Raw genomic sequence first — 13,203 nt, forward strand, 5'->3', positions numbered from 1 at the left:
AAATGTGCAGATAAAGTAGAGAACCGGTGTCCAGAGGAACCTCAGACCAAGACTACTGGTTTATTTATTTGGTTTTAAGAGAGAGTTTTATGTTCTCTGGCGTGACTACACACACGTCATCGTAGCCGTTCGTTAATCCCACGGTTTGATTGTAGTGTTTGTTCATAATGAGGACACAGTTTTCCCTCCTTCCTTCTGCCAGAGTTCAGCCTGTTTGTGACGTTTCTACTCGCCCCCGATTATTTATTGATTTGCAGAGAAGTGACGGTGAGAAAAAAGAGAGAGAGAGAGAGGCTGTTTTTAGGTAAAGGTCACCCCCACCCCCTTTCCTTTCAGACCGTCACCCCCCCACCCTACCCCATCTCAGTTTTTCCACTCAAGCAAACGAGAGCGCGGGGGCCCCGAGAACAAAAGTCCTTTCTTAGCTCCACATGTACTTCCATCCACCACCGTGTGTTGGCGGCTGGCCGGCGTGGCCCTTCAGAGGGTCAATTAGCGAGCTAATGCCGGGCTAACGCTCCAGCAGCACACACCAGGAACTGTTTAGGGGTTGAGGTAGGGGGGTGGGGGTGCTGCTGCTGGCGGATGGGGGTAGTTGGGCAATAATCGAGGTTTGGAAGCTGAAATAATGAAAGCCATCCGGAGCCACAGCGCTCGCTATCGAATATTCTGCAGGGTTTGTAGCTGGTGACGCAACAAAAACTGAAGTCACTCTGGTTTTTAAAGTTGTGCAACGTCCTAGCGCACCTTCTTCCCATCTTTTGTAAAGCTGTTTACGTTCTGCTGTACTTGACATGATATTTAACAACGTTGTTTATGACACTTTAATTATAGAGAAAACTAGAAAGGCAAAAAAAAAAGGTTTGTTTTAGTTAGAAATAGCACCGAACTGGAACGGCCAAAACCAAAGTGTAGCAGCGACTTGTGCTTAATCAAAGCGGTGATCAGTAATCAGGACAGCGGTTTTAATGTGTTATTTATTTTGTGAGAAAAAAGTTGTTTTTCTGTCTTCAGACCGGCGACAACTCTGTCTGGAGGGATGTGATGCTTTCAAGTTGTTGGATTTATTATTATTATTATTTTTTTGTGTTTAAAGTTTACTTTTAAAACCAGAAACAAAAACTGGAAAAAGATTTGTTGTTAGTTGATTTAGATTTTTTAATCCATGAGCAGACAAAATAAATATAAATAAATCATTCTTTTAACGTGTAGTTTAAAACCTAAAAGAGAAAGTTAATCTCAGTCTTAATGTTGTTTCTCCTGAGGTGATTTCTTGTCCTTGACTGAAGCAGGAAGTGGTCTCCATGGTGACCACCTTGGAGACTACCTTGTGTCTTCTTCTTCTTCTTTTTCTTTTTCTTCTTCCTCCCTCTTCATTCTTCTTCTTCTTCCACCTTCTTCTTCCTCCTCCTCCTTTCTTCTTTCTTCTTCCTCTTCCTCCTTTCTTCTCCTTCTTCTTCCTCCTGCTTTGTTCTTTTTCCTCCTCCTTTTTCGCCTTCCTCCTCCTCCTCCTGCTCCTTCATCTTCTTCCTCCTTCCTTCTTCGTCGTCTTCTTCCTCCTTTCCGCTTCTTCTTCCTGCTTCTTTCCCCTTACATTCTTCTTTCTTCTCCACCTGCCTTCTTCCTCCTGCCTTATTTCTTCTTGTTTTTCTTCTTCTTTTTCTAATTGTAATTTTAATTTTTCTTTACCTATAAAAACATCTGCTTTTATGTGAATCAAATAACCACCGTTTTCTCCTTCAGTTCTCTTTCTGGTTTCTTTTTTCATATATTAAAGGACCAAAGTTACATGGTCCATGTACTTTTTGTTCTGCGTTTGGTTCTGGACCCTAAAATACATACGAGTTTATTACATTGTCAATTTTTTAAAAGCAGAAACAAAAAAAAATAAATCCAAACAGTTAATATTTAAGTCAACTTCAAACCTTCAAAAGTAAACGTGTGGTGGGATATCAGTGATTCCAGCTCATGGTTAGAGACGCGGTGATGAATAAATAGCATGCTGTCCCAAAGAAGATCAATGATGTCCTTAATGTGGACTGTTCTTGGAGACGGGACACGTCTACTTCAAAGAAAGACTTGGACAGTTAATGACATGGTAACAGACAGATGAACTAAGTAGAGACTCTCAGACAGGCCGCCGGGGCTTCTGGACATTTTCCTTTTCTGTGGCTCCAGTAAATAAGCAGCTAATATCGGAGGAGGAATAGTTATTACTGCTTCTTAAATGAAGCTGAGAGAGAGAGAGACTGTCTCTTAACCTTAATAGATCCCTGAGTTTGGAAGCATCCACTCTGCTCAAGTGTCCATGAGAGAGAGATTAAAACCGACCGGCTCCTTGGTGCTGACCAAGAGCTGAGCTTTGTTCCTTCTGACGGCAAACGTTTTGTTATTCATCAACCGACGGCCGTTTGTGAACTTGATCACGTGGACGATGTGGTGGTTTGGACCCCAAAGAGAAAAATAACAGGACTCACGTGTAGTTACCAAGATATATCATAGACAAAATTTAAATATTTGTCAACTTTTCATGTCTTTCTCGATTAATCTTTAATCAATTCTAAGGTAAATACCGGATTGAATTATATACGTAGATGGCATGCAGTGAAGAAGAAGAGAGAAGGAGGAAGAAGAAGGAATAAGGAGATGATTGAGGATGAATAAGGAGAACAACAGAGAAGAAGAGAGAAAGAGGAAGAAGAACAGAGGAGGAAGAAGAAGAAGAGGGAAGGAGGAAGAGGAATAAGAAGAGAGAAGGAGGAAGAAGAAGAACGAGGAAGAAGAAGAGATGAGGAATAGGAAGAACAAGAGGGAAGGAGGAGGAAGACGAAGAAAAGGGAAGGAGCAGAAAGGGGAATAAGAAGAAGAGAGGAGAAATTGAAGTAGAGAAGGAAGAAGAGGAAGAGAGAAGGAGGATGAAGAAGATTGAGAGTGAATGAGAAGAACAGAGAAGAAGAAGAGATAAGGAGGGATAAGAACAAGAGAAAGAGAGAAGGAGGAGGAGAAGGAGAAGGAAGTCTTCCTCCATCTTTGTCTCCTGTCCTGAATTGATAGAGTAGAAGAAGACGACTGAGAGCAGCCTCATCTGCGTCTCTCGTCTTTTCGTCCTTCAGAGCTGCGTTGACTCTATTCGGAGGCCGAGGACCGAGGACCACTGGGACGGACGAGCTAACTAAAAACCTCTCTTCTAAATTCTGCGGCGCTGAAGTCAGAGGTCTGAGAATAGCAGCAGAGCTTTGTGTTTGTGTTTCTGTGTCAGTATCTCAGCTCGTGTCCAGACCCCCCCAGTCTCAGGGGACAGAAGGGGGACGTCATGAACACTGGAACACAGACTCACCACAGCACATGGTTAACGTCAGTCACAAACCCGGCGTCTTCCATTGTTCCCCGTCATCGTCGGGAAGCGAGCGCCGGCGTTGAATAAACCGTTGGACGGTTTGTGAAGCGTTGCCAAATGAGCGATAAGACAGAAAAAACGACGACCAGCTTTAATCTGTCTCCAGGATGATTATTTAGTTTTTGTCTTATTTTTGAGACCAACACTGGGTATCGCTACTGATTTCTCTGATTTGATGTAAGTCAATATCAATTCATTTGGAGATATATCAGTTTCTAAACTATTTTTACTTCATTATTAAAGGGAGCAAAACTAATGTTGTCATTGGTTCCCTTGATGGTATTTCCACAAATCTTCCAAGTTTTCTAGCTTCCCGGCTAATAGTTGCTCTTCTTAGCCTCCTGGCTAATAGCAGCACTTCCTGTTTCGTCTTTTGAATCCTTAATACAGACTAGTTGCTGACAAGGGCTGGGTATTGCTCCTGATTTCCTGAGTCGATTCAGTTTGACTCAGTATGGCGTGAATAAAAAAAAAAAAAAGAATGGTCTGAGGATTTTATAAATCGACATCGTATCTCTCAAACCAAGACTGATTTTTTTTTTTTTTTTAACCGAGCCATATTTGAGACTGAACCTTATGCCGATCTGAGCCTCCTCTTGTTTTTCCTTCTCTTTACATTTACATTTCTTTTTTATCCCCTCTTCTTTTCTTGGCTCCCTCCTTCTCTCCATCCTCCTCCTCCGTCTGTTTTCCTTCCTTTTCTTGTCTGTTTCTTTTTCCGTGGCTCTATAAATCAAGCGCCGTTACTATCAGAAGCTTTCTGAAACAAACGCCCACTCTTCATGTGCTTAATAAAAGTGTTGTTAAAAAGCCCCTCTCTTCTTCTTCCTCTTCCTCCTAATAAAGCTGGGAGAAGCGAGTGGACCAGCGGGGCCGGTTCTACTACGTGGACCACAACACCAGAACCACCACATGGCAGAGGCCCACGGCCGAGTCGGTGCGCAACTACCAGCAGTGGCAGAGCCAGCGCAGCCAGCTGCAGGGCGCCATGCACCAGTTCAGCCAGCGCTTCCTCTACCAGGTACTTCAGGGTTTCACCTGTTTATGACGCACACAGAACAGCAGGTTTTTATATTTAGTTTTATTTCACAAGCACCAGGTGACACTGAAATGCAAAATAATTCGACAAGAGTTTGTAGTAACTCTGGTTGGGTCTTCCAAACACTCCCAGCAATCTAGCAAAAAAATAAAATGCCATACGAGCCCAATAATTTACAAATGTACGTGATGATTTGATTGGTCCGGCAGATCTAGTAATGCCGGGGCTCAATCGATTCCCAACGGAGAGAGACTCCAGACCAACTTTCTGCCACACAAATCTTTTGGGGTGAGGGAAATTGGTCTTGCTTCCAGCTAAGTATTGAGTGTTCAATGTCATTCAGAAAAGATGTCATGTCCTATAGACATAGTGTTGATTTAACTACTATTATAAGTACTATTGATCTGCTAAAGGTTGCTAACACCCACTTAAAGCGTAACATTACTGGAAAGCTACTTGGTTTTAGTTGTAGAGGTCTGTATGTGCAGAAGGAAACTGCTGGAAAGCATCACTGCCATGCCCGCCATTAGCGTCTCTTTTAGCATCACCATTAGCATCTGATCTGGAGAGTCCCTAAGCGACTCCTTGGTTCTGACCACCGATCAACCAACAATCAAACTAAACTCACTGGAATATCCAAAATACTGACACCTCTGTCTGGTTAGATTGAGTTCAGAAAGCCAATGAATGTTTGTTTTTTTTACTTCATTTGTGCTTCATTTAGCTAAAAAAGGCATCTATTCACAAGAACTAAACACTGGTTAGTACCTACATGCATCCTTTAAGTCGCAGACCATTCTCAGACTTAAAATCCAAGCTGGTGTGAAATTTAGCTGAGCACACCAAACAGAGGAAAACGATTAAGTTTGTGTTTGAGGAGCAGTCAGAGGATTACAGACGAGTTTTGAGACCAGTTTATAGTGTTTTCAGCCGAGTCGCCGACAGTCATCGTCTCCTCTGTGAAGGTCAGACTGCAGCCAGACAGTAAAGACTTATGGGGACTGAAACAACAGAGTTTTCTCAATGGAGCGTTAGTAAAAAACCTGCCTTAAAACTCATATAGGCTTCTAATAAAAAAACTCCCCACTCTGCAGTCTGTGTGCTCGGGTTTCAAACTTTTATGAAATGTGTGTGTTTGTCAGAGTCTTTGTGTTTTTCCCCGTCTCCTTTTGTTTTTGGTTGTGCTTGAGCAACCTTTACTTTACTTCTTATAAGTTTTATTATCCATCCCTCAAACCCTCTCGTCATCTTTCAGTCCTTCTAGCGAACGTGTTTTTCACAACCATCGCTGTTCTGTATCTCTGTCCGCCTGCAGCAGTTTTAAAGGAAAACATTTCACTTTGTTCTCACTGGGGAACACACCGAGGAACAAGTTCACATAAAAAGTGAGCAGGTGGTTGGTAACGTCCACCGATTTGTTTCCCACTGGCTTTCACGGGTACAGTTAGTTATTTGGACTCGGTGTCAGCCAGTAAGAATAAAATTTAATTTCTTCTTTGGATTTCTTCTCCTACAACTTTAACTTCTTAAATCAGCAAAGCTCTGCAAGGTGGTTTGTAGCTCCTCCTAGCTTCCTCTCAGCTAATAGCAGCTCTTCCTAGTTTCCTAGCCTCCCAGCTAACAGTAGCACTTCCTAGTCTCCCAGCTAATAGCAGCTCTTCTTAGCCTCTCTGCTAATAGTAGCTTTTCTTAACTTCATAGCCTCCCAGCTAATAGCAGCTCGTCCTAGTTTCCTAGCCTCCCAGCTAATAGCAGCTCGTCCTAGTTTCCTAGCCTCCCAGCTAACAGTAGCTCTTCCTAGCCTCCCAGCTAACAGTAGCTCTTCCTAGCTTCCCAGCTAATAGCAGCTCGTCCTAGTTTCCTAGCCTCCCAGCTAACAGTAGCTCTTCCTAGTCTCCCAGCTAACAGTAGCTCTTCCTAGCTTCCCAGCTAATAGCAGCTCGTCCTAGTTTCCTAGCCTCCCAGCTAACAGTAGCTCTTCCTAGTCTCCCAGCTAACAGTAGCTCTTCCTAGCTTCCCAGCTAATAGCAGCTCGTCCTAGTTTCCTAGCCTCCCAGCTAACAGTAGCTCTTCCTAGTCTCCCAGCTAATAGCAGCTCTTCTTGTTTCCCCTTTTGAATGATGACAGAAACCTTCAGTTTGAGCCGGATTCCTCCCCCTTTCCTCCCCCTTTCCTCCCCCTTTCCTCCCTCCCCCAGTGTGTGTGAGAAAAGCCAAGAGGCAGGTCGGCCCTCCATGTTGATCGTACACTGCTCGGTCTTGGAATGCCCACACTGCTGATAGCGGCGGCTATTTATGGCCTCGGTGTGTGTGAACAACGAATCGCACACAGAAAGAGTTCGTAGTTTTACTGTGAACACAAACATATGTCTCAGCTTTCTGACCCTTTTTAATCACGGTTCTTTACCTGAATCAGTCGTCACTGTCTGTATACAGATCATGACGCTCCTGTAGGCTTAATAATATTGGGCTTTATCACAGTGTGGACGCACTTTAATGTCCTGATGAAGTTTGTTTTGAGCATCTCAGCGATCTGATCCTAAATGTCCTAGAGTTGGTCTCCTGTAGCTTCCTAAAGTCTGTCCTTGTCTTCCTTGTCTTCTCCTAGAGTTGGTCTCCTGTGTCTTCCTAAAGTCTGTCCTTGTCTTCCTTGTCTTCTCCTAGAGTTGGTCTCCTGTAGCTTCCTAAAGTCTGTCCTTGTCTTCCTTGTCTTCTCCTAGAGTTGGTCTCCTGTAGCTTCCTAAAGTCTGTCCTTGTCTTCCTTGTCTTCTCCTAGAGTGGACTGGATTCAGTCCAATAAATCTTTCTGTCAAAGTTAATGTAGTGTGGAGAGGGTAGCTGGTACCTTGTGTTCTCTACTCCAGAAATGTTCTGGTCATCCAACGCTGCCATAAACTCCCTAACCCTCTCTGGAAGATGTTTCTCCTTGACGCTGTCTCCAGGAAACTTTTCTCTTCTTTTAAACGTTCAGTGTTTGTTGTTGTTGTTTGGGTGCAGCCTTTCTTCTTCGTCGTCTTCTTTGTCTTCTTCTTTGTCTTTTTCTTTTTCGCCCTCTTCTAGTTCGTCTTTTTCTTCTTCGTCGTCTTCTTTGTCTTCGTCTTTTTCTTCTTCGTCGTCTTTTTCTTCTTCTTCTTTTTCTTCTTCTTCTTCTTCTTCTTCCTCTTCTTCTTCTGCGGCGTCTTCTAGCCGGATACTGATCAAATTGTTTTAAAAAATGCCTGGATCTACACTGATACTGATCAGGACATCCTTTATTGCCGACTATGGTTTCTAGATTCTGACGCCTGTGCAGGTTCCTACTGTAGAGGTCACATCTTTCTGAGGGTTAAAACCTGTTAACACCTGTTTTTCTGGGGTAAAAGCTACAACTTAGTTTATGGTTAGGGATGAAGGGTTAGGGGTGATGAAATGCATAATGTGAATGGAGAGTCCTTCCAAAGATAGAAACATGAGTTTGTGTGTGTGTGCACGGGCCCCGTTTAAACGCCACGGACCATTTAAGAGGGCGACCGGCCTCCTGACCCTCTGTGGTTGTCATGTGCTACAGAAAGAAATGTGGCACCTGACCTCGACATTACAGGCATGTGACATAATGCATTCCCCTGCGCCCCTTACCCCAACCATCTCAACCAAGTCCCTAAAACCCTTTTACCCTAAAACCAAGTCTGAGCAGCTGTTAACCCTGGACCCTTCCCCTTATTCCGTGCTCTCATTGTTTCTTGTTTATTAAATGCAATGGTTGAATTGTAAATTAATTCATTCCACATTATCAGCCGCTGTTCTTAACCCAACCATGACTTAATACCAAGTCTTAAAAAGTTCTAACCCTCAAAAAGATGCAGTGTCCTAAAAAATGGGCCCCACAGCGTTGGTGTTCTGCAAGAGCTTGGACCCCACGTCGCAATAAAACCAAGAACACACACTGTTACGTACTTGGCTCGCTGTGCAGAGTTGAGTCAAACTGATAAAGCACCAGAGCATGCTCAGAGACTTATGCAGCAGTTCGTCACACGTTTTTACAGATACAAACTTTTTGGCTCGTCCACACTGGTGCTTTATGTGTGAGGAACCGGTCTGAGACGTTTTAGCTGCTTTTCACTCTTGGAGATGCAGAATGAGGTGCTGTTTGATCTTCAGGTGCATTATGCTCTGAATGCGGAGCTGTGATGGTTTTTCTGTCAATCAAGTAACTTTTAAAATCATCTCAAACTGTTATTTTCACAAAAGTTGTTAAAAAAAAATCTGGATTCAGTTCTTTTTGCGCATGCTGGTTCAAGTTATATTTGATTCCCAGAGGCTCCAATGGTTTCTTTTATTTCTGCGGAAAAAGACGACAGAGTTTCTTTGTCTTTTCGGTCATAACCTCATAAAACAGAGATTCTTTATGAGGAACAGTTTTAAAACCCAAAGTGAGGACATTTTAGCTGCGTTTCCCTTTTGGACGAACCTGAAAAGTGTCATTTAAGATGCAGAATTAGGTTCTGGTGTTGCCTTCAGGTGCAGCATAGACATGGGATGATGTTTTCTATTTTTAGAATCTAAAAACTCACTTGAAATTGTAATTTTCATGCATCAAATATAGAAAATGAATTAAAAAAAACCATATACAATCATTTATTTTATTTCTGCAGAAAAAGTCGAAACGGTTTTGTTCTTTTCAGTCATGACCTCATAAATAAAAGATTCTTAAACTGAAATAAAAGGAGGTTTGTCTGTCGCTCGGCTGTAAAATACTAGTTCCTGCTGCTTCCACCTCTTGAATGTGATCATTTTCTGGCAGTAAACAAACTATTTTGCGGTTATTAAACAAAACCAAAAGTCTTTTTGCCATTTCTTTTCGAACTTATGAAATAAAAACAAGTCAGATGATTCAGTAATAAAAGTATTTAGAGTCACAGCCGCCATCTTCGCACAGATACAAGAACAAACACGTGTTTTCAGAGTAATTGCGGCTCATTAGGGAACCCTCACCATCATTAACTCCTGTTTCCTTTTTATTTACTTCTACCCCTCCCTGTCTTTACCCCCCCTTCCTCCCGACCTCCCATTTCCCACCAAAATCCCCTCTTTTTCCGCATCACTCCATTTTTAATGTTCAGATAACGTCTCCCTCTTTCTCAGTCACTCCCTCCTCCTCCTCCCCCTCCTCCCTCTTCCTCCCCTCCTCCTCCTCCTCTAACTCTCTGTCCGTTCTCGTCGGAGGAACAAGGAACTCCTTAACAGCAGCACCTGAATCAGCCCTGTGTCAAATCACAGAAAACTCAACGCGCTCGTGTTTGCACACAAGTCGCCAGCGCTCGGGTTTCCACAGAGGACATTTATGCCGTGAAAGAGCGACGAACAGAAGCATGTTTAGACTCTTTCTCACTGAATAAAATGCGTCTACAGACGGGTTTAGCTTCAAATCCTCCTCATGCACATTCAGCATCTCACGCTCAATATTTCCGAGAGCTTTTCTGAGATTTTTTTGCGTCTTCAAATCAATCAGTCATCTATTTTGTCTAATCAAACAGATGAGGGAAAGCAGAAAAGCATCAATCAGAAGTCGACTGTTCCAGGGGTCAAACAGAAGATAAAGAAATACAGTTCTCATTATGAGACGGACTTTTTACCGTGAAGGAACAATTAACAGAACATTCTGCTCTTTGTCGCAGAATAAAAACAAATTTATTGTCAGATTTGAGGTGAGCGTTCAGATTTCACGCTCAGTTTCTGTCTCTGAGAGCTCGGTCCAGAATGTTTGAGCTGCAGCTACAGATCATTTTAGTTTAATTTCTTGATTAAAACTGATCTGGTGCGTGTTTTTGCTTTTAATAAATGGCGTCAAGATGGCGTCTTCAAAATCAATCATCAGTCATTTGTTTTTGTCTAATCAGCAGCCAGGATATATCCACGCCACAATCACAAAAGATGAGGAAACGCAGAAAAGCACTTTTTTATTTTTTTGAAAGAACAATAAACAGAACGTGTTAAAACTGCATCGATTTTTTTTTTTTTACAAAATCAAATAAATTCATGGACCGATTTAGCATCAAATCCTCCTCCTGCACATTCAGATCTCATGCTCAGTGTTTCTGAGAGCCTGGGCCAAAATGTTTGAGAGAGGTTTAGGGTAATAGGCGGTTAATACTTCTGCACTAAGTTGACGCAGAGGCTACGGCTACAGCGTAGACCCTAGCATCGTCAGCGTAGACCCTGGCATCGTAGCATGACGTGCACCTCCCCAGAAATGTAACTACACCTACCACAAGAGCTGTGATTGGTCAACTTGGTAGCAGCGTGTTTCCTGCTTTAGCATTTCCGGCTGCTTCTCCATCTCCGCAATTTTAGAATTGATTGTTTTGCATCAGTAAAGTTGGAACACATGGAGGAAAGTTTAACTGAGGAGGTTTAGAGATACAAACATTTGTACGACTCGTCTTCGGCGAAATTACGGTGAAAGTTTCAGTCGCCATTGTTGAAAGTGAAGCAGGAAGTAGACGCAAAATTAACCCGACTGGAAAAAAAGACACAGCGCCAACTAGTGTTTGGGTGGAGGTGTTACAGAACGAGCCGGACTGAGGAGTGCATAAGTGTAAATGATTCACACCAACGTAGGCCACGTACGTAGGTTATGACGTCTATGCCCCGCAGAGGTATAAAGTCCGCTTAAGGGTTTAGGGTTTTAGGGTTAGGTTTAGGGCATCAACATCATCATAATCTGGTTTGGTCGACTGTTTCCAGGATCAAACATTGTTGTTGTTGCTGATAAAGACATAAACGAGACTGTCTTTTCCACTGAGATGATCTACTAATTTATATGCCTCATTCTGGACCAACGTGTTTAAAAAAAAAAAAACGTATTTAGACAAAACAAGACACTGATTGATTTGAAGACGCCATCTTAACATTCATTCATTCATTCATTTAGTCTATCAGCAAGCCCCACCTTGCAGGTAAACAGTAAAAGCAGATTATTTCAAGCTGCAGCTCTACTCTCAAACATTTAGGACCAAGCTCTCAGAAACACTGAGCATGAGATCTGTCTGGATGACCGTTGTGGAGGATGGAGTCTGTGGTGCTGTTAAACTGGATGTCAGAATAATAGGAACACGTGTCAGTTCAGTGGTTCTGCAAAATGAAAACCCAGTAGAATCAACATCTCTCTGAGTTATTAGAAACTAAAGCTAAACACCAGAGCCTCATTGCTGTTCTAAAATGCTGTTATATGAGAATTCATTCACTGGTGTACCTAATGAACTGGCAGTGGAGTGTACTTTAACCTTGCAGTGACGTTCGGTGTAACAGAAACCGTTGTTTTATTTCAGGCTAATCAAACTTAATCTGTAAACTTTAATTGTATTTTATTTACTTTTACTAACAGAGAGAGAGACTTTACAGCTTGTTCTAAAATACGTATCATCTCCACAAGTCATGGTGACGGTCTCCAAAAACAGAGATGTACAAACGTTCCCTAGTGTACCTAATGAAGTGGCCACTGAGTTTGTAGCCATCAAATGTTGCAGATGTAAATGCAGACTTGTGTTTCATGAGGTTTTGAACTCGTTGACCTCCTCCACCGTCTCTCTGCAGACGAGAGGAAAACAAACAAACCACAATTTTTAATTTTTAAACTTTCAACTTTTATTATTAATATTAAAACATGTGAAATTGGTATTTTTTTTTCTTCTTTCTCACCTGAGAAGCGTCTTTATGGTCAAGTCCAGATCCATAACACCCAACCTTTATTTCACACATTAGTGCCAGCGTGCCCCCCCCCCCCCCCCCCACCTCCCCTCCCTCCCCTCCCTCCCTCGCTTCCTCTCCCTTGTTTTCCCAAGTCTCTCTCTCTCTCTCTTTCTCTCTCTCTCTCTTTCTTTCTTTCTTTCTTTGCTCCGTCTGGAAGCTGAATGGTCAGAGCCAGGATGAAGTCATCATGTCTTTATATCATTATATTCTCCTTTTACCTTTTTTAGTCACAGAGAAACCCATAAGGGTGGGGCGGCGGGGCACAGATTGGCTGTGGACGGGATCGACGCACACACAGGAACACACCCTTTAACCCCGTTGTGTTGTGTTGTGTTGTGTGCCCGCTCTGTGTGCTCCTGCAGCAGGCCGGCCTTTCCATCCACACTCCCTCACAGTTTCCATGACAGAGCTGCTCTAGAAATGGGGGAGGAAATGCTGCTTTGAAAAGTGACATTAAATGGAGAAAACTCCTCGTGCAGAGTCGATCAGCTGTTAATAAGCTCCTATTCTGGGTTAAAACGCTGCTTAAAAGTGACATTTAACGTAGAATACTCTCAGAAAACGTCTCAGTGAATAAAAAAATAACCTTTGAAGGTAAAAATGAATTTAATTTGGAGAATTTCTGAGTTGTTTTGTCCAAATCTTTACATTTTGGTCACTAATTATGGAAAGAAATGCTGCTTTTAAAAGTGACATTCAATGGAGAATACTCTCTGTGAATAAAAACAAAGCTTTAAAGGATTTTTTTGGTCAGTTTTTTTGGAGAAATGCTGCTTTAAAGTTGACATTCAATGGAGAAAACTCTCACAAAACATCTCAGTGAATAAAAACGATTTTTTTTTTTTTGTCAGTTTTGTCTAAATCAAGGCTTCTAGCATAAAAACCCAGCGCCTGCTAATTCCTAGCAAGCGTCTTTTGATTTTTCAGCTACTTTTCCACTACTTTTTTGGGAGGAAATGCTGTTTTTTTTAAAATGAAATTCAATGAAGAATACTGTCAGGGAATAACAAATAACCTGCGAAGGTCAACCAGGTTTCATT

General features: G+C 42.3%; 1 protein-coding gene across 3 annotated transcripts in view; it reads left to right on the forward strand.

The window, feature by feature from the left end:
• Window positions 1-13,203, forward strand: part of wwp2 (WW domain containing E3 ubiquitin protein ligase 2) — a 53,667-nt gene that overhangs the window by 22,450 nt on the left and 18,014 nt on the right. For all 3 annotated transcript variants that reach the window (XM_084554726.1, XM_084554728.1, XM_084554727.1), the window contains one exon: window positions 4,244-4,418. In XM_084554726.1, the coding sequence (XP_084410852.1) occupies window positions 4,244-4,418 (175 nt within the window). The remainder of the gene's footprint in view (window positions 1-4,243; window positions 4,419-13,203) is intronic.

Source organism: Chelon labrosus (assembly GCF_963514085.1).
Source record: "Chelon labrosus genome assembly, chromosome: 11".
NCBI lineage: Eukaryota > Metazoa > Chordata > Actinopteri > Mugiliformes > Mugilidae > Chelon > Chelon labrosus.